The following is a 24,481-nucleotide window of genomic DNA, read 5'->3' on the forward strand; positions in this document are numbered from 1 at the left end:
ACTATTTGACACAAAACGGCAAGATGTGACTTCACTAAAGAACACAAACAACCTGATGAAGATTGGAAGCACATTCTTTGGTCAGATAGAAAAGATGAATGTGTTCAGTTTTGATGGGTCCAGCATGTTTGGTGTGAATCTGATCAGAATTACAGTCAATGTGTAGTCCTGACAGTGAAGCACAGCGGTGAGAGTGTGATGAAATCAGACTGCATGAGTGCAACAAGGTGTTTGGGAAATGGATCTGACAAAATTTTTGCTGTCAGTATGACTTGCAGTCTGCAGAAGCTTGGCAGAAGAGGATGATAACCATCCAAAGCTCAGTGCCAAAGTCACACGAGTTTCTAAAGAAGGAACAAGTGAAAACTATCACCTGGCCAAATAAGCTGCCTGACTTGAATCCAATAGAACACATTTGGGGTATTTTAAAAAGGCAGAACAACACAACCCCTGCAGCTGCTGAAAAAGTTGTTTCAGAAATTAAATAAACACTAGTGATGAGGAGGGCTGAGTCTGTCATTAGAAATAAAGGTGAACATACGAAGTATTGAAATATTAAAAGACTTCATTCTCAGTAATAAAAGGTGCTCCTAAAGTGGGGTCTGTATTCTGAGCTTCTTTATTTGTAATATCCTCTTGAGAACCGAGGGAAAAAAGTATCTTTCAATGTGACCTTTTAGTGATTTCCTGCCTTTTTGGAGCTAAAACAACAACTTACAATTTAGAATTTTATAAAAATATTTTTATTTTAGAGATATATACATATATACAAACAATGATATCTTAACAATTTTTGACTTAACTTTTCTCCCTTTCAAGGCAATTTGTATTTTGCTGCTGTCTCCATTTTGTCTCAGCATGAAAACAAAGTTCCCCTCATCCGACACAATCACTTGAGATATCATTGGAAAGGCCAGGATGTCCTCTATTAAGCACATCTAGATTTAGTAGGGTAGCTCAAATAGGTTAAAAGATAAAGCTCAAAATCAAATGTCCAGTACAGAGGACATAAATGAATCGGTCGGGTCTCAGGAGGATTATATGCTAAATCTAAATGAATTAGAGGAACTTTGTAAAGAGCTTTAAAACAGAAGATTTTAAAAGGTGCTATATACATATGGCCAACTTACCGTTTTAATTGTTAGTATTTGATTTGTAATGCAGTTTGTGCAGAAGCTCTAAATATTGTCCTTTTTATTGAGTTGTAATTTTACAATACACACAGTGATTCCCGTTTCCAGTTGTTTGGATTATCTAGTAAATGTTGTTCAATATATTCCTTTAATGATTAATTAGAGTAATGCTTTCATGCTGTTTCAGTTTTGCTGTTTTCAATTTGGAGCTTGCTTTGGCCAAGCTTCCATTACTTTGAGTTGCAGAGGCTGGATGCAGCATCTGTTTCAGCTGTTCACACTCAGGTTGATGGGCAGCTCACAGGTTATTCAAAGTCTACTGAAAATCTTGCTCATACCAATTTTAAATTCTTCTTGGCTGTTTGTTACAAAATAAAAATCAAATGACAATATTTTTTACTTATTTAGTTGAGCCTCCCACCTATGCCCTAACTGCTGAAGTAGCCCTCAGCTGGGAATCACTGCTTTACCACATAGGATAACGGGATTGCAGAGGAAAGTTAAGCCTGTGGTTTTTTTCTGGCTCGCTCATAGAGAATAAAAACTACCTTCTGATTCCGCACTGCGTGTTGGTTTAAAAAGGGGGTTTGTTATGAAGTGTGAGAAACTTCTCCCAAAAGAGGCCCGCTTGATGCTTTCATCCTCAGGAACAGGAGTAAACTCTGATTTATCTTAAACAGAAAAGAGGCTCAGTCGGTGTCGGCCTCAGCGGTGTTTAGTACCAGTCCTGAGGTGTTTTTTTGGGGTCCCTTGTGTCCTTTGCCATTTATAGCAACCATGCAAGAGGTAAAAATCTGGGACAGAGGATAGACTTTTGCGCCTTCTGTGCTGAGTAACAACCATAGTGGGTCAGCTAAACACATCGGCTCCCACCTGCAGTGTTTCCTCAGAGCATTCATCACGTTTTTATGTCACATTCTGAGAGCATCAAAAAATTGTGATCGATATCTTTATCTAGCTCCAGCTGCAAGATAAATCTTCACACTGACAGAGTTTTTTACTACTCTGTTTGGATAAAGTCATAAAGTGAAGCTGTCAGGCTTTATCTCAGCTGGTCAGCATTCGTTGCTTTTACTGTCTTTCAGGCTGTGCAATATATTAATCTGTGCTTGATAGAAGACAAATTTGTACGTATGGCCTTTGATTTCTTTTGTGTGTGATTCAACACAGGAAACTGAGGAGACTTTTTGAGCGTATTGTAATCTATGGTAGGATTTGGCCTTTGTTTTGTTAACATCTGTAGTCGTGGTTTTAAATCAGCCTCCACTGCTGTGACTCACAAGGCATTCCTGTTGAATTCATTGTCAATGGAAGGTTCTCGTGAGCCTAGTTAAAAGGGAATCACTTAGGGAAGAAAACCAGGCTTGATCAAAGTCTGTCATCCTCCACAAACGCTTCACACTGTGTTTGTTTGCTGCCTTTTGTTTTGTTTTTTTTTTATTTGTTTCTTTTTGAGGTAGCACCACACTGTGCTGGGGCATGTTTGCCATGACTTGCTTTTCAGTAGTAATAATTTAGCACCTTGTTTTTGTACTGCTGTTGAATGTTCCCCAACATAAAAAACATTACAAAAAATAAATGATGAAGCAATCCATTACCCCAGCAGCCTTCATTTTACACTATTGTTCTGTTTTCCAAACTGGATGTATTCTTTCATTTGGGTTGCTGACACAGGAAGCGTTTTGTTCCAGGCTTGAATAATTCACATCCTGGAGCTTTGAGGTTTGCTCTCTCATATCGGCTCGTACAGCACGAGTCCATTAACCTTGGTGTTTGCTTCTCTCAGGAGGCAGAGGGATCCTTGCCCTACCTGCTGGTGCTGTGCGGAGACCACGGCATGTCGGAGACCGGCAGCCACGGCGGCTCCTCGGAGCCAGAAGTCAATACGCCTCTGGTGCTCATAAGTCCGGCCTTCAAACGAAAAGGTAAACCGTCTAGTGTTGCTTAAAAGAGGCGGAGGGCAGCACGCTTGCTGTTAACATGAGGAGATGCTGTGTCTGTCGTCCTGCTGGAGACAGTGCAGCTTGTTTATGTCTAATAATTATCAATGAAGTCATCTAAACTTGTAAACTTTGCAGAGGAAACATTTTCTCGCATGTTCACACATCCATTCATTCACTGTGAGGAACAGTGTCACCAGTGCAAATAGAGGCTCCGGAGCAGAACTTTAGCTCGCAGTGATGAATGTGGTTGAGTGTGAACGTGTGATTGTGATAATTGCTTCTTTCTCAGCCTCAGTCTATTTCTGAGATCTTCTTTGCATAGATTGTATTTATAGACTGTTCATATTAATTAATCATTTACAGTTCAGTTGAGTTGTTGCTACAGAATTTGTGGTTTTGCTCAGTGCTGAGTCTGGTGCCAGCAGTTTGAATGACCTTGCTTACAGTTTACCAGACTTTTCTCTTAAACGCTAAAATAAAACCAATCATAGCAGGAAATAAATGTGAAAATATGGGTTCTCTTAAGTGAAATACACCCAGAGCCATGCATACATCCTGAACTTGTTCATGAAGTGGTCACTTGTGTGTCGTTGACAGAATTCTGAAGTTTATTTTCTTCAAGTTCGTTTGGATGCTAACCAAAGGCTCATTTTATTGAAAGCCCCTGAAATGTTTGTATTACCATTGAAGGAAAAAAAATGAAATATTCATGACTAAATAAGTGCAATATTAAACATCTCTAGGTCATTTATCAACAGTCTCCAGCTCAAAATCTCTGTGGACTATGTGTAAGTGTATTGATCCGATTTGATTGAGTGATCAAAGAGCCCACCAGTCCTCCCTATTTATATACAAGTATGCAAGAGAAGTGATTACATTGCTGTAGTAAATTACATACACTACTGTTCAAAAGTTTGGAGTCACTTAGAAATGTTCTTATTTTTGAAAGCGACGCATTTTTTTCAATGTAGATGACATTAAATGAGTCAGAAATCCAGTCTAGACATTGTTAATGTGGTAAATGACTATTCTAGCTGGAAACAGCTGATTTTTAATGGAATATCTCCATAGAGGTACAGAGGAACATTTCCAGCAACCATCACTCCTGTGTTCTAATGCTACATTGTGTTAGCTAATGGTGTTGAAAGGCTAATTGATGATTAGAAAACCTTTGTGCAGTTATGTTAGCACATGGATAAAAGTGTGAGTTTTCATGGAAAACATGAAATTGTCTGGGTGACCCCAAACTTTTGAACAGTAATGTAAATGTCTAATGATTCAAAACTGTGCCACCTTACAGTAACTACATCACTTCTGAGTTGAACAGGAGAGTATTTGTTCTTACAATAAATTAAAAACTAGCGATTTAGACGTATTATATTAAAAATACAAGACCCACAGTAGGAACTGAAGTCAATATATCTTTCTATTCTTGAGATTCAAAACTTTTATGCTGTCAAAACTGTGTATTTCTGCCTTCATTCTAGATGACAAACTCAATCTTCCTCAGCGTGGAGAATGCCAGTGTTGCACAAATTTCGAGAGGGGGTATTCTGAAATTTTGCAGAGACAGCTTTTTTTTAGCTGCTCTTTGCTAGAGGGAGAATGTTGCTCTTGGATTCTCTTTAAAATATCCCAAAGTTTTTCAATTAGAATCAAGTCAGGTGACCTACTTGATCAGGTGATAGTTTTAACAATTTTCCTTTTTAGAAATTCTGATATTGACAATGTGCTTTGGATTGTTATTATCCTGAGATATATATATATATATATATATATATATATATATATATATATATATATATATATATATATATATATATATATATATATATATATATTTTATTCACTAATTCAGGCTCATATTATCACACTCCCATATCTGTGCTTCACTGTCAGTATTATGCATTCACTGTGGTAGTCCTGACCAGGTTCAAGACAAACTTACTGAACCCCACTTAAGCCAAACACATTTATTTTGGTCTCATTTGTCAAAACAATGTGCTTCCAATATTTATCAGTTTCTTTAAACTATATTTCACCCTGCAGTTTTGTGAGAAAACTGTTTATAGAGGTTGACGTTATGCAAAGATCTTCAGACTGTCTGAGCTTCACAGAAACTGATTTCAATTAATAACCCTAGTGCCAAGTCTGAAGCTCCTGATGGTCTGTTTTTCACACCTAGTGCTAGCAGTGCCTTATCTGTGGTGTCATCTTAATAGAGTGACGACTGCAGCTCTGATTAATGGACAATAAAGATCTTTTCTATTCTATTCTATTCTATTCTATTCTATTCTATTCTATTCTATTCTATTCTATTCTATTCTATTCTTCTACCTCCTGATTACTGTTGTCGCTGTGTTTCAGCAATTTTTTTGGCCACGTGTTTTCCTCTCCTTTTTTTAAATCTTTTTTTTATATCTCATAATCAGATTTTTCTGTTCCTCTGGCAATTTTTTCCATATGGAGCCATGATGCGGACATGCAGGTGGTGTTCATAGGTCATTTTATAAATATGCTTACGCTATTAAGCTAATTGAAAGTCAGAAATTTAGTTTCAGTGATCATAGATTTTTCTCATTTGTCTGTCAGTGATCACAGGTGCATTCGCTTTTGTTGCATTGAGTTTCTACTTTGTGGCATGTATTTTAATATCTGCAAATCAGGGGATCACTCTCGTTGATGCACCAGTCATCATTGAAAATAAAATGTTAACCACTGGCATTTGGCTTGGATAGGACCCCAAGGATAAAAACATGCATAGCGATGCTTGAATATAAAGCAGAAAGAAATAGGAAAATATTTTAATATATCATGTGAAATAACAAAAACTGCTTAAACTGGCAAATAATTGTGCGCTTGTGTTATGAGCTGATTCAGAAAACAAGTTTTTAGGACATTTAAATCCAGCACAGTGTGTTATTTTATCCAGTTTTGTTTCTGTGGTGGTCCAGCTTGTGTAAAATCCCTTCACTTACGAGCAACAAATTAAATAGAAATAAATGACAGGAAGTCCCTCATGCCACATATTTTTCTTCTAGTAAAGAAATTCTTATTTAATTCTGAGTCACCCAGTTAACTAATACATAAGGAAAACTGACAATCTGTTGTAGATACCTTAATTGTATGAGATACAGAGTTTCTGTTGGTGCTACCTTAGATACAGATATACGTTGACGTGGTAATGTGTTCTATTTAATGCATCAGTTAGTGCAATCATCGGCCTCATTAGCATAACTGGTTGTTTTTAACATAGTGAGAATTGCAAATCATTAGTAGGGAGCTTATCTTATCTGTTGTTCATTAGAACATGATGCACCAGATCAGAATTCACTCCTGGCTCAACCTGAGCTTCACTTTTTAATCTGAATGCATCACTGAGAAAACAACTCTTCTCACTGCAGATTGGCAGAACATTTAATTGACATTCCTGAGAGAACTCTACAAGGCAACGCTGCTTTAATCAGGCAGTGTGGGCATAAGAATCCATAACGTTATTTCTTGCATCAGTAACCATCTGTGCCTTTTCTTGCTTTGCTTTCAAAAATGTATTTTGGTCATTTTGACTCCTCTTAGATTTCTGACCTTCACAGTGCAAAGAGATGAATGTTCAGAGTTTCTCAAATCCTTCTGCTGAAAGTGGAAATGTCCTGTGTGCTCACCTAAAATCTGACTTTAAGGACTTGTGACATTATACTAGTTCAGCAGCCAGTCCTGCTGCGATGGGCAGCTTACACAAGTTTGATGTGGAAACTTGAAGCCTGCATTGCACTTTATTGAATATGAACTTCAAGTGAATAAAGAGACAATGAAACTTTTGAAGTGGAAAATATTTTCGTAGTCATTCATTGTAGACTTCTCACTAAAGTAAGATGTTCCAGCATCATGTTAATTTATATCAACGTAATACATCATGCTCAGGTTATTATTTTAAGCCAAGTATTTATACATGCTCATAAACCAGTTTGTTAGGTGAAATCTAGTGTAATCAGATACAACAATTGTGTCATATTATGCTTTTATGAAACGTCTGTATTTTCATTTTTTCTCAAAAAGATGATATTTCTTCATTATGTTGATTATTGACATCATAGTAAATGGTGACGTACTGAACTGCATTCAGTACAAGTAGGTCTAATGACAGATCTATTGTATTGAACTGCATTACATTTTATGAGTGTACCTAATAAAATAGCCAATGAGTGTATATATATCTGAGCATCTCTGGTAGGGTTCACAAATCATGCCATACTATGGTTTTTGGGGGTCTTAACCTTCGTTTTGTGTCGGATAGCAGCTTTTATTTTTATGTAAAAGTTCTGCAGACTTACAGAAACCCATAGCAAAGGGAGTTATTGCTCTCATAGACGACGTTGTTCCTTATTTGCCTGAAACACCTGGTTTGAAGTCCAGGCTTTTCTTCCATTAACGCATCTATGTCACCATGTAGCACATTTGCATAACAACCGCCCTGCAGCTAGTTTGGCCAAGTCTCAAGGAACAAAAGAACAACTTTCTTGCAGTTTGCTGTTATTTCCTTGCTAGAACTGCTTCTGCTGGAGCTCCGTTCATTTTCTCAGAGATCTGGGGTTATAATGTGTAACCAAGGATTCCTGACTTTTGTCAGGCCAGCTGACCAATCACAGTAAACTGGGCTTGTCATAATAGGATCTTTACAGAGACAGGAGTGTTTGAGACAAAAGGTGAGAGAAGAGTTATCACAGAAAACTACAATACGAGAGAAAGTTTGTGTTTTTTAACCTTATAGGATGTAAAACACTTCTCGTAGATCCCCAAAATAGCATTATAAACCTAGAAATGTCCATAATATGGGCTCTTTATCACAGTCAAAACCAAGAAACACAGAATACATAAGGTGGTAACTTACGAGCGCCGAAGCTTGCAGCAACAATGGAAAAAAGAAGAAGCCTTTCTTTGTATCACATACTGTGAAATTCTTTCTTTGCATATCACATGCCCAACGGCTTGGCAGAACTGTGGTTTTAACTTCCAACCTTTTGATCAGTAACCCAGAGCCTCAACCATTGAGCCACCACTCCCCTAACCAAACATGTTTACGAAAACAAGGATGGTTTTCATCCCTCGACCTCAGGGTTATGGCTCCCAGCACGCTTCCACTGCACAACTCTGCAGCTATAAAATGGGCACCTTTTGTAGAAACCTGTGAAAAGGAACTAATGAATATTGTGACAAGGGCTGCAGCTATTGATTATTATAGTAATCAAGTATTCTATCGATTATTCTGCCGATTAATCGAGTTATCGGATTCCGCGCTTGGCATGCACGTTACAGCATCAAAAGCTGAAGTGAGCACACTGTGCAACAGAAATAACCGTCCTGGTGGAACACGGGAGTATTATACATATACAGTATAGTATAGGCATATTTAACTAAAACTAAAGCCAAGGGAACCTGACATGCATTTAGTTGGTGATGCAGAAATCATATAAATATGTTTTTATGTTTGGTCCGTTTAAACTGCTGCTACTGCAGCTGAACACAAATTTTAAAAATACTGATTAGTTTATTAGTATTTATTACAGAGAATATTCAGTCAGTGACTTTAGTTTCACTTTGATTTGACCACAAATTAAAGTGATTTCCTTCATTATGAGACAGTGTCAGACCTACATGCACTTCAATACAATATCATGTTTGAATAGATGAAGTTTGATAGTTTTATTGTGTAGCTGTCTGTTTTCAATAATCAGCTGCATTGATCAGTAAAATAAATACATTAACGCACATTTAACAGTTTTCTTACATATTTTCCAGTAGCAGCTTTTTACTGTCATAAATGTTTATGTTTCTCATTGTTCTCCATTTAAACAACCTGTTGGCGATCACTTCATTTTGTGCAGAAAACGAGTCAAATGATCGTTAAATGCCGCTGTTTGTGTGACGAGTTTGAAGCAGAAAGTCTGAGTTGAAGAAAGTTGAAAACCATCTTCATACCTGTTAACTCTGACTGAGGATTTAGTTTTTTGTTGAACCGACTTAAACAAAGAAAGTCTGACTTTGTCAAACTGCCTTCAGAGTTCAGCCTCTGATCCGATAAACGCTAAAAACGCAAGAAACGCTGCACCGGTTTAAATGGAAGCATCTCGTCAAATTTAAAAGCAGATGGCGTCTGTGTCCAGACTCGGACCGCGATCCACCAGTTAGTGACCTGGGGTTTGGTATATAATGGATTAAATTAAGCCACGATTCAGAGAATTTTGCCTCAAGGAATTTTAGTAATGGAATAACCCGAGAAATCATTTCAGCCCTGGTTGTGACACATTTATGGACCAACCTACAGACATGAAGGATAGTAACAAACTGAGGCCTTGTACGCATTATATACGTGGCAGTATCATATTTGAGGGGGTTAGAAGCAGAGTGGTCTAAACCACAAAAAATCCAAACTTAGTCTTATAAAATTTCTGTAATATTTTATGATCTAGATTTTAGTGATACAGTGGTCTAACCTACAACCCAAATATAGCGTTAAAGTGGCGCTTCGAATTCTTGAAAGCACAAAACATGCTCATTTTTCTCAGCAGAAAGTGAGTTAGACCACTCTGCTCTTCATTTAATCCGTTTAATAAAAACGTTGTGGTGACCGAACCTCAATCCGTTGAGAGAACCGAGTTGTCCCAGCTTTTCTCCGACGTCATCTCCAAGTTGAACAAATGCAAAATGTCTGTAATGATGATATTTTAGAGATATTTTAGAATCACTGGTGAGTGAGATACTCTAGTGCATATGGCATTGTCATCAGCTGCAGTTTTCTCATCTATGAATCAGCATTCAGCGTGTACAACCTGTAATCGAGTTGTGACGCACATGTTCTGCCAGAATGAGTCGCTCTGGTCTGTGGAAGCCAAACACTACAGTACGAACAAAGTGGGTTGGTTGGACGTGACGTGACCGTAACCACCTCATAGCTTGTTGACTCAGCACAAATCAAAACATTGTGATATTATCATGTGTTTTTCTATACACAGTTAATGTAAAATTAAAATTTTGATTGAACAGATAGATTTTCTTCAGGGTGTTTGAAAATATTCCAATTTGAGGCTCTGTCAACTTTTCTCATTAGTGTAATTGCTGCAACTAAAGTCATAACTCAAACATTTTTAGACGTTCATTGCTAAGTAACAGATTTAAACAAGCCTGATATACTTAGATTTATAACATTATCCCAATAGCTATGGGCTTAATACAGCAAACTCCTTGTCTTGTTGCAAATCCGTCTCCTTTTAATATAAAATGGATAATTCTCTGGCTCTTTTCATTGTGTCCAATTACCAAATTAGCTCATAGCTCTGGGGTTTGTCCCAGTCTTTAGTCTGCCGCTGCCTCACTTCCCCACACATGTGAGTTCTATTGTTCATTACTGGATATGTTATGCACCAGTATAGTTCATTATTTCAACCTGAAAACTTCACTCAAACGCAGACAGTCTGAGACAAGACTCCCACTCACTCGGAAGAGCTTTACTGGAAGCCAAGAGTCAACATAAAAATGTTTGACAGAAGACAAGCTCTGAAAAATTATAATGATTTCATTCATTTGCTCTTTTTTTGTTTCAGTTAGTTTACCTGTTGTGACAACTCTCCCCATGGTCATACCACTGGGTGTTCACACATGAAAAATCACGAGAGTTATTTGTGACGCTTTCGTGTTCGGTTTCAAGCTTCCAGATAAATAATGTTCTGATTCAAATCCACAAAGAGGAGTCACTAATGTACTCTGCCTTAATGCGTAAAATGAGACACAGTTGTGGATAAATGGATGAGAAAATGTAGTAATCCTTCTTCCACATCCTCGCCATTTTCCTGTGACCACAGTTTGACTGTCCTTAGGGGAAAGGAGAAACTAGTGGCAATGAGATGCTGCAGCTTCTCTGATTAGAGCGATGTGTACCAGTAAAATATAACTCTTCTTAATCACCGACTTCTTAATGAGTAAAAGCTGTGGGATTTTTTACTGTTAGTGTTTGTGTCAGGTTTATGAGTTTACAAGAAGAGCCTCCTTTTCCAAATTTGTCCTGACGAGTGTTGTGAAATTCTCTGAGACAAGCTCTTATTGTGCGAACAGAGAAATCCTCCATAACAGACAGTACGAAAATTGAGCCATTTCCTCTTGTCCATCATGAAAATAGTTTTTGTCTGTGAATTGCGACTGAAGTAATAAGATGTGACTTTTGTTCTTATAAATAAATATCCATTTTGCTACCCGCTTGCACTGATTGATGTAACACAATTGTGATTCAACATTTGAAAGCTTTTCCATTTTCTGTGTCTGACACTGCAGGTTTTTAAGGGCAAATCTACCGGCACACAGAAGGTGGTGCATTTTAACTTTCAAGTATTTTTGGAATAACCCGATAGACATTTGGATTGAACAGATTCCTTGAAATATATCAGTGGAAAAGAAATCACAGAGCTAGATGCAGTGATTGACAAATCAAGGTTAGAAAACAATACAGTAAAATGAAGATACAGCTAAAGAATAACAGAGGGAAGAAAGGCACTTATTTTATCAGGTATTGCAGGTGCAGAAGTTTTTACTGTTTTTCTTGTTTGTTTTTCCCTCTGTCATGTCAGTGGGAATGGAGAAGCCTGGAGTGGTGGAGCAGGTTGACCTGACTCCAACCCTGGCCCTGGGACTCGGCCTGCCCATATCTCAGAACAGCGTGGGCCGCCTCATCCCGGGTGTCTTGGAGGAAACCTCACTCAGAGACCAGCTGCGCTTTCTGCATCTCAATGGCCACCAGCTCAGCTGCCTGCTCAAAGACAGCGTGCTTGAGTATGAGAAAGGTGAGCTGCAAATTCACTGTGCTCAACCTCTGGACTCGTTAAAGCCCTGAAAGCCAGGACCTTGTCTGACAGGTTGTCTCATCATTATGCTGTATTGTTTCCAGGCAAATGATGGTCTCAGCGGCTACTTTCTTCATGCACACAGCAATGTGACTCTTGCAAATAATTTAAGGTGTAGTTGATTCGAAAATGAAAATGCAGTACTTTTTCTCATCCTTTGCCATTGTAAACACTGTTGAACAGCATCAGTTCCCTTTACCATGTCCCAGCCTTGAAATTAATGAGAATATTGTCCTTTAACTTTACAAACTTAGACGTAATGTCCTGTATGTGCAGCGTCTTAATCCAGCTTGTACTACAATTCCAGTCAGTAACTGTCAGCTTTACGTGAACAGCAGGTGATTTACTAATGAGTAAAATTAGCTCCGTCACCTGCTGCTCATATTCAGCTTAGTCACTCTTAAAGTTGCACATATTAATATTCTTTAATTAACGACAGTTCAGATAAAAAGGGGGAATGTGAAAAGGAATGCTAGTTCAATAAAAAAAAATGTTCAGTTCAATTTTACTTAAATAGCGCCAATTCACAACATGTCATTTCATAGCACTGTGCATAGTAAGGAGAAGACCTTACAAATTTTAAACAAAGGATCCAACATACCAATGCTACAGTTTGGGTTTACTTTGAACAAGTACTTGGTGAAAGTATGGACGAACCAAAGAAAACCCTTTCTCTTTACCAGGAAGGTCAAACACGAAAACCTCCTACAGACCCAGGCTCAGAGAGGGGGACTATCTGCCTCAGCTGGTTGGGGTGAGGGTGAGGATGAGAGGGGTGAAGATTGACAAAGGAACAGATAATTAGCAGTTCACTTCAGCAACTTAAAGCACATTATTTTGGTTTGACATGACACCACCATAATCTTGCTGTCTTGGTTGATTCTCCCAGCTTCTTTTCCAGCATAATTAGTAAATAGCTGGTGAAAACAGTGGATTTTGTAGCAGTTAAACATCTAGATATTGTTGGTGGAGACCAAAAACAGAGCTAAAAGAAGAGTAAATATTGGGTTTAAATTCATCAGGTAAACATAAATGTGACTCTACTGGCCGTTTGCTGAATGTGTAACAAGGCAACTGTTTTCTGACGGTCAAGAAGATCAATTAATACTTACTTAAGGAAGTTAAATGTCTGCTTGTTTTGATAGGCATCTAGTGCTGGTATTAAAATCTGAACGCTTTACACAAGTTTTTGATCTAACTCAGGCAAACATAATCACTGTCTTATTTAAATAATAGTTTCATTTGCATTCCACTCACATTGTTGTGCAAATAAAGGTTTTCACTGAGCAAACACAGATGGTAAACTTAAGATGACTGCGAACTGGTTTGCTCTTATTCTGTCTCCATGTTGTTGAGTGCATCAAAGCAGCTTCTCAGTGTTTAACCTGAAGCAGTCTGATTAAAACGAGGCCAGAATTATCTTACAAGTTCAAAAGATTCAGCATGTGGAAACTCATTAACCCTGTAATCCATAGCAAAAATACAGACTTCGAAGTTTATATTTCAACATGTGTCCGATGAAAAGAAAGGAATTCAAACAGATTGTTTTAGGTCTTTAATGGGAGCTAACAGATAGAAAATACTCATCTTACAGCTAGATAATCCTCTAAATGTTTCTGATTACAGAATGTTCGTGGTTTCTGACTTCACCATGTTTCATCGGAGAAATATGGCATTAAAAACCATCATAAATACTGACCATACTGTGATACAAAAGCAAGTTTTATGAGCCAGAGAGATCACCAGGTCTGGCACCAGCAGTAACTGAGTGACTTTAGCAAACTACTTGAGTATACTATAAGGATTACTTAAAGTCCATGAATAAATTACCTTACAAGTATGAAAACTTCCCACAAGAGACTTACAGTCTGAGGTTGTTCTTGAACATCAGTGCTGCCCATTCTTTGTGCAAATGCATGCACATATCCTCACATGGATTTGCTCCCTACTTATATCTCGGGGTCATTCTGTTTGTCAGCGTTATCCATCTTTGAGCCTCTCCTCCACCTCTCTTATCTGTCTCTCTGTTGCTGTCCTTCACTTTCACAAACATTTGATTCACCGGTGGCACCAATTACCATTGCTAATGCTGCATCGGTCAAAAGTAATTTGTCTTTAGATTTAAATGTACCTGAAGGAAAGAGGCAAAGAGAACAGTACAAATAATTTGACGTGGTAATTTTAAGATTTGATGATATTAGAAATTACAAATACAACAAAATTTTAACTGAGTCAGTTCTATAGTAAATATGAAAACAAAAAGCAAGAACAGACTTGATTAGTAAAAACCTGACAGTTGTGCCCTTAATGTAAGAAGTTCTTGGCAAGCATTACAGAGTCAGTTTTTTCGGATGGAGTCCTTGTTTACTTTTATAAATTAATGACTAGTTTGGGAGATGAATGGATACATGGATTGAATTATTGTTTGACAGAGCCTTTTGAGACCAATGCATAGGCATTTTTAACCAAGCTAGCAGCATTGCCCTGCAGAAATATCGATCAATCGTTAGTCCATGACTCCATAACTACAACATTTGCACGACGACTCAGTGGATTACCAGTAAATTTTGCACATACATCCATTAATTTCTGATGATGAATCCTAATGATTTTGATACTGTGTTTGGCATTTGTGACTTATGTTGCAACAACAGTAAACCAAACTGCTGTTAAATTTATTCCAGACACTCAAATCAGGATCAAATGTGATAACTTTAATGACCCATTAACTTTTTACACCATTATCAGGTAAAAATCAATAGTTCAATATATTGACTTATGATAGAACACTTCAAGGTTCTCAGCGCAGCATTCAGATTCACTGGATGTGTCTGTGTAAATTGTTATTAAGGTCTGTAATCCTGAGCTTCATTAGAAGGCAACTGGACTTCTCTTTTTGGTTACTGAAGATGTGAATGGTTATGAAAGTGTGAAGTACCTGATATATGGCACAGATAGCAGGTACAGTGCGATCCTCCGAGTAGTGTCCCTTATCCTTCAGATGCAGAAGAACTGCTTAGGTTTGTCCTGCGAAGCTGACTCGTCTGTATTGGGCCATGCACTTTTGTTATGGTTATTTAGTCTTCCTTTTATATAGATCTTGCACTGCCTATGGCATTGAACTGCATTCACAATGTTACTTAACTTGTTTGTGGCACAGTATATATCAGGGACTCCCCATCAATCAGATAGAACTGATGATGCCTCTTGGATGAAAGATGAAACATCGTCAAGAAACTTAAAAAGGAGTCCATTTGAATTCTACTGAAGCTCTTAGGATAGCTGATGGATGCACCAATATCTCATATTCAAACAAACAGGCACGTCGGCCACAGCTCCTCTTTTCTGTCACTTTCATGTACAACCAGAAAGGCTGTGCACACGACAGTCAACAAAAAATAATCCAGCCACAACCATTAGCACACGCTAGCTTTGGAAAACACACTGAATGTCTACTACTCAAGTAACATTGACTTTACATCATCTGTCTCTCTGTCTTATCTCTCATCTCTGCTTTCTTATGTCTGTTTCTGTGGTTTTTTTGGAATGGAGTGAACCCATGTGTGGAAACAGATGCACAACAATTGGAGCTAAACAGACCTGAGCAAGAAGAAGTAGAAAATGAAGAGAGTTTCAAACCTGCAGCAGAGACTCTGACACTAAGCTATAAACAAGAGCATTAAGTAAATAACATATCAAATGCAAATGCTTGACTCTACTTTTGCTTTTCAAATATGGTGTGGAAAGTCACTCTTTGTTTGTTTATTAGTGTAGGGAGTGTCATTAGTTTCAATGGGAGGGATTCACATGCACTAACATGCACATGTGGCCAGACCAGCAGCCACAACACAAAAGGGAGGAGCTTGGATTACAACACACATAAGGGGAAGTTTGATTTCATTCTCTGCAAAGGATGCCTATATTCCACTCAATATTTATATAGCAAATTGTTTGCTGTTGTGCTAATTCCTTATTTCAGTTTGAAATCTTGCATATTAAACCTTTATATTAAATGGCATTCCCATGAGCCTTATCTGTACGTTGTGTTAAGTGCTACTTAGCATTTGTTAGCACACACTAAAGTAAACTGCTGTACATGGCCAAAATTTTACTTGTGTACAGTTGCTTCAGTATGTTAGCTCTGCCAATGTGAGCCTGTTGTCATGGATTTGGGCAGCAAGACATTAGCATTCAGGCTGAAGCATTGCTCATCTTTAGGCCCACACACATTTGTATGTTTTCCCAGTTACCAGTTCAGTGCATGCTGGTAATTATACCATATTGTATACAGTATGTTGTCGTGCATTTCATATGTTGGAATGTAAGGCTAATGTACAATATGCTGTACAAAAAAAATTTTTTTGGACAGACACAAACTGTGCAGCAAACAGCAAATGTTGCAATTTAAGAACTTGAAACAAAACTACTTCCTGTCACATTAAAAAACTTACCGCTCTGGCAGCACATTTTCCACTCTATTTTGGTCCCTGGTTTCCATAGTGATGGGATGAAATGGAAATTATTTCAGCAGACCTACATTTGGATGTGATGATTTTTTTGAATCTGTCCACTTGGGTAATCATGAAGCGGTTATGTAGTAGAATGTAATAGTTGTCACTGCTGAGAAATTTGTCTGGGATGATATTTTAAGTGGCAGCACTGTTAGATACCTGAGATTACTGAGTGTGAAAGAAAAAAAATCTTTCTGTTTGAAAATATAGGTTTTTGATTTCAGTATTCAAATGTGTTTTGTTAAGGAGGCAAAAATGAATTTAATCCAAAAATCTTTCACTCTCAGCTTGAGTGTGAGGGTGGATATTTCAGGATCTCTTCATTGTTCTGGAGTCTCTTTGTTTTTGCAATCACTTTTCTTTGTCCCAAAGTGAGAACAACCTGTGACATATGAAAGTAGCGTTTTTGCAGTTCAGCTCTGGCGATAGAAGGTTTGAGACGCTCCGTCCTGCTGTCATACTGCTCTGCCACATTCTCTGTCTGTCTGCTTTGTTTAAATCTTCATATTGTGTTTTTCCGTGCTTCTAACCTCAGGCATCTTGGAGAGCCATTAACCAATCCCTGTACATTTAGACAGATGAAACATGGCCAGGCCCATCGATATTGTATGATTCATGCCTGTGGCTTAAGGTTCTAATATTTCTACCAAGCCCTCTGTCTGGCAAACCCACACTGACTATTTATCACCTCTATGCCTATGCTGCTGAGATGGTGTTATACTGCAAAACATTGTTTTTAGCAGTGTGTGTATGCCTCACTGAAGTATACCACAAATCAAACCTCCACATTGCTTTGTCCTTGAACAGGCTTCGAAAGCTTTGAAGTAAAATGAAAGGACATCACATCATCTGCTTTGAGTAAACATGCGAATGAGTCATAGCTTGCCATAGTTAGCAAAATGACGAATTGCACATTGCTCTCCTCAGAACTAAATAGTTTCACCATGGGCAAATTGTCTTTTCAATTTAAGCAACCTTATTGACACAAGAACATGGAAAGAGAAAATCTGGAAATTGAATAGATTTCCCATTTGAGCAAAAACATCCAACATACATCAGAATGATTGATGAAGTCATAAATGGGATTACTGAACTTGTTTTCATCAAGAAACGAACAGTTAGAAAATGTCTGTATTTTCTGTATGATGAAAGACAGGAACTAGACAGCTGCCTGAAGAGACAAAGGATTCAAGACTGCCATGACTTTTCTTCACTTTTTTTCTTGGTTCAGTTTGGGTTTTGAATAAGCTAAGAGTAAAAAAAAAAAAGTTTAATTTCTACTGGTTTTTCTAACTTCAGCCAGCTGTAGCTTAGCATTCCGCCTTGGTTGTAAGATTATTAATATGTCACAATGTGTTGACAGATCATTAAATTATACAAGAAAACAGTGCCACTAATTATCTTATACTACAAGGAATATTGCACTACTGCCTGAGGGAGATGGATTATAAAGTTTGGCTCTCTTATCAGAAGGCCGAACCTTTGTGTATTTTCATAAAGAAGTTTGATTGTTCAGATAAATCAAAGAAAGCAAACGGTGTAATTGTGTGACAAATGGAACAACAGTGGAAAACTGATGAAATTCAAAACAAAGCATAAACAAATCAAAATGTCCACCTTCTTTTGACATATTCAGATAATTGTGACAGCTGATATAGTCTGCAAAACAACAACAAAAAGAATGTAAGAATTAAAAGTCTTTACAATCAAACCACAGTGCATTAAACATGCGCCCTCCTTTCGCTTCTCTCCAATCCAGAGGCAGGTTTTGAGCAGTTTCGAGTGGCAGAAAAGGCTCATGGGAACTGGATGAAGCTCTACCTGGAAGGAAACACCTCTGAGGTGCTGACCAACATGGGCAAAAAGGTCCTGAAGCAATATCTGGAGGCCTTAGCTGCCATGAGCTCTGCTCTCAGCAAACAACTGGGCAAATATGACATGTACTCTATGATCGCTGGCATGGTGTTTGTGTTTCAGGTGAGTACTGAAGGATTTTATTCATCACATATACTCTGATAGATGTGTGGCTGGTTGGTCAGTACTGTTCTTGGAAGGAGCAGATGGAAATGAAACTTAATCTGACTCAGAAGTGTGTTGACATTTGTAAGCTTGCACACTAAACATTGAAGTTAATGAACAAAGACTGAAAGAAGAAGCTTTGACAAGATGTTTTGCCATAATTACGAATAGTGAAAGTCTAAACATAACTTTAAGGATGTCCTGACCTTCTCTACATGCAAGATACAGTTGTAAAGCAAAATTTACAAACACTTGTAACGACCATGTGCACCATGACAATCTTGAGTTTCCAGTGACTCCTATAACTCATGGAATGGATGGAGTCATTGAAATGCATGCGCTGCCACAAAAAGCAATAATACCTTTTCATAAATTTGTTATCGGTCTTGTTGAACCCTGCAGGGTCAGAATATGCATACAGTACAGCTGGAGTCTATCCCAGCTGACTCAGGTGAAGGCAGGGGACACCCTAGACAGGTCACCAGTCTGTCACAGGGCCACATATATAGACAAACAATCACTCTCACATTCACACCTACGGGCAATTTAGAATAATCAATTAACCTCAGCATATTTTTGGACTGTGGGAGGAAGCCGGAGAACCTGGAGAAAACCCACGCATGCACAGGGAGAACATGCAAACTCCATGCAGAAAGATCCCGGGAAAGCCGGGATGCGAACCAGGGACCTTCTAGCTGCAAGGTGAAAGTGCTAACCACTACACCACTGTGCAGCCCGTTTAAATTATTCCATCATAGAAAATTACTAGATATTGGAGTCATTGGAAACTCAAGACTGTCATGATATACGTGGTCTTTCCAAGTGTGTATAAATGGATGTTCATAGCTTTATGTTTTGAAATTGCTCTTTACTGCTAATATGATCTCCATTAATTGGTTAAGACCTAAAAATGCAGCCTTCTGCGGTTGCACAAATAGTTGATCAAAGTCAGAACTTTCTCTCTCCTCCTCTCTCCTTGCTCTGCCTCGCTCCTGGCCTTTTAGCTCCTGTTGGTCTTACTGCTGGCGATGCCTGAAGCCCTCAGCGGTGGAGCAGCGGTGGACCTCCCAGTCCTCTCGTCCCTGCTCTCCCTGCCTTTCTACCTCTTGTGCCTGCTTCTTGCCTCAGTGCACGTCTTGGTGTGCACATCTGCTGAGAGCTCCTGTTACTTCTGTAGTCTCTCCTGGGGTCTCGTGTTTGCTGCTGTTGCCTTCTCCTCAGCAATGTTTTGTATTCTGGTCTCTATAGCAACACGGAGACTCCCCCTGGGGCCAAAGATTCGTGGGAAGGTGAGTAAGAGCACCTAAATATAAGCACCAAGCACAGGTACAGGTGGTAGCTGATGTTTGTCCTCAGTGACGTATACCTGCATATAGTAAGCTGCATGTAAAACCAGAATGTGCAACCTTAGCTGTTAACCAGTTCAGCTGTGATCACTTTATAGTTCAAAATATTAAAGCGACAATGTAAAGAACCTTTTGCTCCACCAAAAGAAATGGCCTAAAAGAAATGTTTCAGCAAGTGCCTCTTAGTCAATTTGAAACTGTGGGCAACATTTATATTCATCAAACGGTGCTTGGCTGTATCCTCACCTTGTCGTGTTTTTAATCAAAGATTGCAGAGAACCACCTTAATTACCCCTGAATTATTCTGCAGGTTTCAAAAGGGAAATGATGAGGTATTAAGAAGGGAGATGTTTTACACATGAACAAATGATAATTGTTAATGCTGACACACTTGAGAATGAGAACCTTTTCTCAGTAGTGTGACTATGGGAACACACAAAGTATTCCTCAAACACCAGCAGCAGCAAAGCAAAAGGAATATGCAGCACAGAAGCAGAAGCTGCTTTTGTTACTGTGCTGCATTTTTACTCTACATCCCAGAAGTCACAGGCTCTCATTGATTTCAAGATCCATTTAAAAGGCGTTCATGAAACACACCGATGAACCTAATACATCATTTTAAATAGCATATGTGTTTTTTTCTAACTCCTCAGTTCTCTCGTATCAACAATGTTCCAGTCTACCAGAGTTGAATCTGTGGAAATCACTGTGTGAGTCTCCAGTTAGATAGTGCATTCCTCTGTGTTATAGAAAATGAAGTTTTTTGCCGCTGCATTGCCAGAAATGGTTGCATCAGTTTGGAATAGTGGAAAGATGGAACTGTTGCTGCATTGTAAATTAATGTTTGAAAAAAATACAAGTACTCTTTAATTTCAGACAGTGTGTCAGGCAGTGCATCAGTTGACCATGGATCCATATGGTGTTTTTGTGAGCCAGAAGACGCATAGTTCAGTATTTTAACATGAAACTGGAGTGTACTGATGACAGTTTCACAAACACAGATTAGGCTTCTGGGGTTTCATACAGAACAAACGTTTTCCATATCGTTATTATTCTTCAGAATCAATCTACATGTATGTGGTGGTTTTAGTGTTTGAGCTCATTCGTAGGTGAGCTGGTGTCCTCGAGCTGCTGTGAGAGTAAAAGAAGCAGGGACTTGGTAGATCTGCACATTATAGAGGAAAAGTAGTGCAGAGACGCATCAAAGCCATTTTAAACATGAAAAAACTTCTAAATATGTAACTTACACTGCCGGGCAAATGTGGGGTCGCTTAGAAATGTCCTTATTTTTGAAAGAAAGAGAGTTTTTTTCAATGAAGATAACATTAAATTAATCAGAAATCCAGTCAAGCCATTGTTGGTGGTATGCCATGGTAAATGTTGGTAAATGACTATTGTAGCTGGAAACAGCTGATTTTTAATGGAATATCTCCATAGAGGTACAGAGGAACATTTCCAGCAACCATCACTCCTGTGTTCTAATGCTACATTGTGTTAGCTAATGGTGTTGAAAGGCTAATTGATGATTAGAAAACCTTTGTGCAGTTATGTTAGCACATGGATAAAAGTGTGAGTTTTCATAGAAAACATGAAATAGCCTGGGTGACCCCAAACTTTTGAATGGTGGTGTATACTATGTGTTCAATGTGGCCACTGTGTAGTATTGAGCAGCTAAATGTAGTGAATAAACTAATGGAATAATTTGGTAAATGTAATAAATTCATGGTTTAAATTGTTAGCCAAAGGTCATGGTTAAATTATGTTAAAGGTGTTGGCTAAAAGAAATGGGAAAAGAGTTTTTGTTACACAAAATAATAATTGTATAAATTCTAACTCAGCAGTTTAGTTGCAGAAAAGCTTGAAATTGTCTGAATGAACCCAAACTTTTGGACAGTAGTATCTATATATTAAAAACAGTAGTGTATGCAACAATAGAATCTTCTGCAGCACAGTGTCAGCAGCCGGTCTGGAAACTTTACAGTTGAATCTAAAGTTCAGGTGTCCAGTCTGGTCTACCATTAGGCAGACCGATATGATTTAATCTGACACATCTCATGTTCTGAATACTGATGAACTCTGGGAAGATGTACAAAATCCCCCTGTGAAAACGCAGCCATTGCAAACATTCATCTCTCAGAAACACGGTTGTAGCAGCTGATTGAGGAGGTTCTCAGAGATAACCAGAAGCAATTTGAAATTTGCACAGCATTAACACAAGCTAATGTTTTGCACACTTCCTACTTGTTTTATTTTTTTGTTGTTTTTATTGTGTGTGTGTGTGTTTTGGGCAGCATTTCCTGGTATCCGAAACTACTTTCTCCCAACTTAAACCTTTAACTTTGACACACAGAAATTAGCATTCAGAGGTTAAATCAATGATCAGAGAGACTTTAAGAGAATCAGATGCCACGTTTTAAGCACTTAGTTCATTCCTATAAAAGTTGCTGACTGCACCCTTCAGCAAAAATAATTTTAGTCTCTCTCTTCTGTGGAGCTATAAAGTATCCCCCCTATATGGCTTCCCTACTGGCTTCCCACACACTTGAATTGCATAAAAAGAAATTACCGTTGCTACTTTCTGAGATTTTTATTTATGGATCCAACATAATAGCTCAGATTTTTATAATAGTCTTACATCTGTTTCTTTTTGGGGAAAAAGTGTTTGTAGCTTTGCAGGAGCCACATGATGTGCAGTTAAAAACTACTGCATTAAAGTCATCTCAACGCATCTGGTTAGAAAACAGTCTGAGTTTATGAACTCTGTAAATAAAACACACATTAATCCAACGGACAGATGGAGAATCTGATTTGATTTGCCATTAAAATAATAAATCAATACATTTTCATGAGCTGTAGCCTTTAGCAGAATTATACAGAAACACTATTTAAAATTATTTAAGCTTTGTAGTAAAACTGTTTACAATTGCAAACTGTTACAAAGGCAGATTATTTGAATTAATTCCTTTTTTGTTGCATTATTCAATCTTTAAAGATAGTTTTATGTTTTGTTACAACTTGTCAGCCTAAATTATGATTTAAAAGAGTAAAAAGACCACATTGTTTGCTAGTGCACACATCAAATAATCAGTAAAATTGTTTATGTCAAAGGTAACCATCATTTAGCCTTCATTACAACTTAAAGGCAATGGTAACATACAGGAGGATGTTGTAGCAGTGCTTTCTTTACTTTTGGGTAGTTCAGATTTGTTTCTTGAACTGTTAGTTATTTTATATTCCCACATAATTGCGCTGTTGAATTTCACCTCCATAAATTAAAATAATCGGCAGCAATATGTAGATTACTCTTCTAAATGTGAGTAATCAATCATACACAGCGGCAGCAGTTATTCAGTGCAAAGTGGAAGCTGCCAGTCTTAAGTGTTTGTTTCAATGGCCTAAAAGGTAACTCCTCTTTGCAGCTGTACCTCTTTGCTCATTATAAATTATCTGTAAAGGTTACATCTCATTTCCCTTCTGGGAACTTTGGGAAAGTGCTGATACGGCAAAAAAGTCGGAAGAAATCCACTTGGGCCATTAGGCTGAGTGAGAAAATAAACTCCCAAATCTATACACTGCAGCATATGGAGGGATTAACCAGTACAGTAGATGTTTCTGCCCTCACTCAGGCGTCCTTGAAAAGACTCGTTCTTTGAGTTTTAATGTCAGACAAATGGCAACAAAAGATGGTGCTCATAGTTCAGTTGGCAGCTAATGATGAGGCCTGTAAAGAGAAATGGCTCCTCCAGCAGCAGAATTTAGACAAATTACAAGAAGGACAAAGACAATAGACACAATGTTGTGGCTTGACTACTGTTGAGTCACGGAGAAGCATTTTCAAGGAACTGAACTGTAGCATGTTCTCTGAGACGCTTGGCCTTCAGACACTGTGTGCAAGTCTATCTAATACCTGGTGGTAAACTGGTACTTTAAAAAAACGCAAAAGGTGGCTGCACCAAATACGTATTCAATGTATATTGAAATGACACAATCATCACAAAATGAAAGGAAAATGATTTGCTGTTAAATATGGCTGCAACTAACAATTTACTTCATTGTTTAACTTGTAGTTACTTTTCTTTAATTGAATATCCGCTCAATCAGTTAAATGTCAGTGAATAGTGACATTTCCAAAACACAAAAAACACAAAGATATGCATTTTACAACAATATTAACGAGAGGTAGAAACAAGTCCTGAAACTTTAGATGCTGACACCAGAAAATGTCTAGAGATTTGGCTTTTTCTTTTGCTTGCTGTGAATTATGTGATGTCAAAAAACATGTAGTACTTCAGACACTCTTAATCTGATGTTACTCTAAATCTTAAATACATTTGGATGAAAACTCAGATGTAAAATTATTGTGCAAAAGTATGTAGAAATGTTTACTTGCAGAAAGTGCATTAATTCACTGCTGCATTGACTTTCTGTTTTAAGAATATCTATAACTTTAATAAAGAGGCTTTTGAAAATATGTATTTATTGATGTTAAGCTCTGTTCTCAAGTATAAAAACCCTGCTTTCAGATACGTTTCTTAGAAGGACCACATTCAGAAAAACTAACTTCCACACAACAGCTTGCTTGTGGTGTTGGAGTGAATTTTAAATTCTTATTGATTACTTTAAAAGCAATATATGGATTTA

At 37.9% G+C, this 24,481-nt stretch overlaps 1 protein-coding gene across 2 annotated transcripts in view; it reads left to right on the plus strand.

The window, feature by feature from the left end:
* pigg (phosphatidylinositol glycan anchor biosynthesis class G) overlaps nucleotides 1–24,481 on the plus strand; it is a 97,916-nt gene that overhangs the window by 17,728 nt on the left and 55,707 nt on the right. The window contains exons 5-8 of one of the 2 annotated variants that reach the window (XM_055016635.1): nucleotides 2,920–3,058; nucleotides 11,692–11,904; nucleotides 18,235–18,452; nucleotides 19,499–19,783. In XM_055016635.1, the coding sequence (XP_054872610.1) occupies nucleotides 2,920–3,058; nucleotides 11,692–11,904; nucleotides 18,235–18,452; nucleotides 19,499–19,783 (855 nt within the window). The remainder of the gene's footprint in view (nucleotides 1–2,919; nucleotides 3,059–11,691; nucleotides 11,905–18,234; nucleotides 18,453–19,498; nucleotides 19,784–24,481) is intronic. The other variant, XM_023277027.3, reaches the window with a different exon arrangement.

This window comes from Amphiprion ocellaris, chromosome 13, assembly GCF_022539595.1.
Source record: "Amphiprion ocellaris isolate individual 3 ecotype Okinawa chromosome 13, ASM2253959v1, whole genome shotgun sequence".
NCBI classification, from domain to species: domain Eukaryota; kingdom Metazoa; phylum Chordata; class Actinopteri; family Pomacentridae; genus Amphiprion; species Amphiprion ocellaris.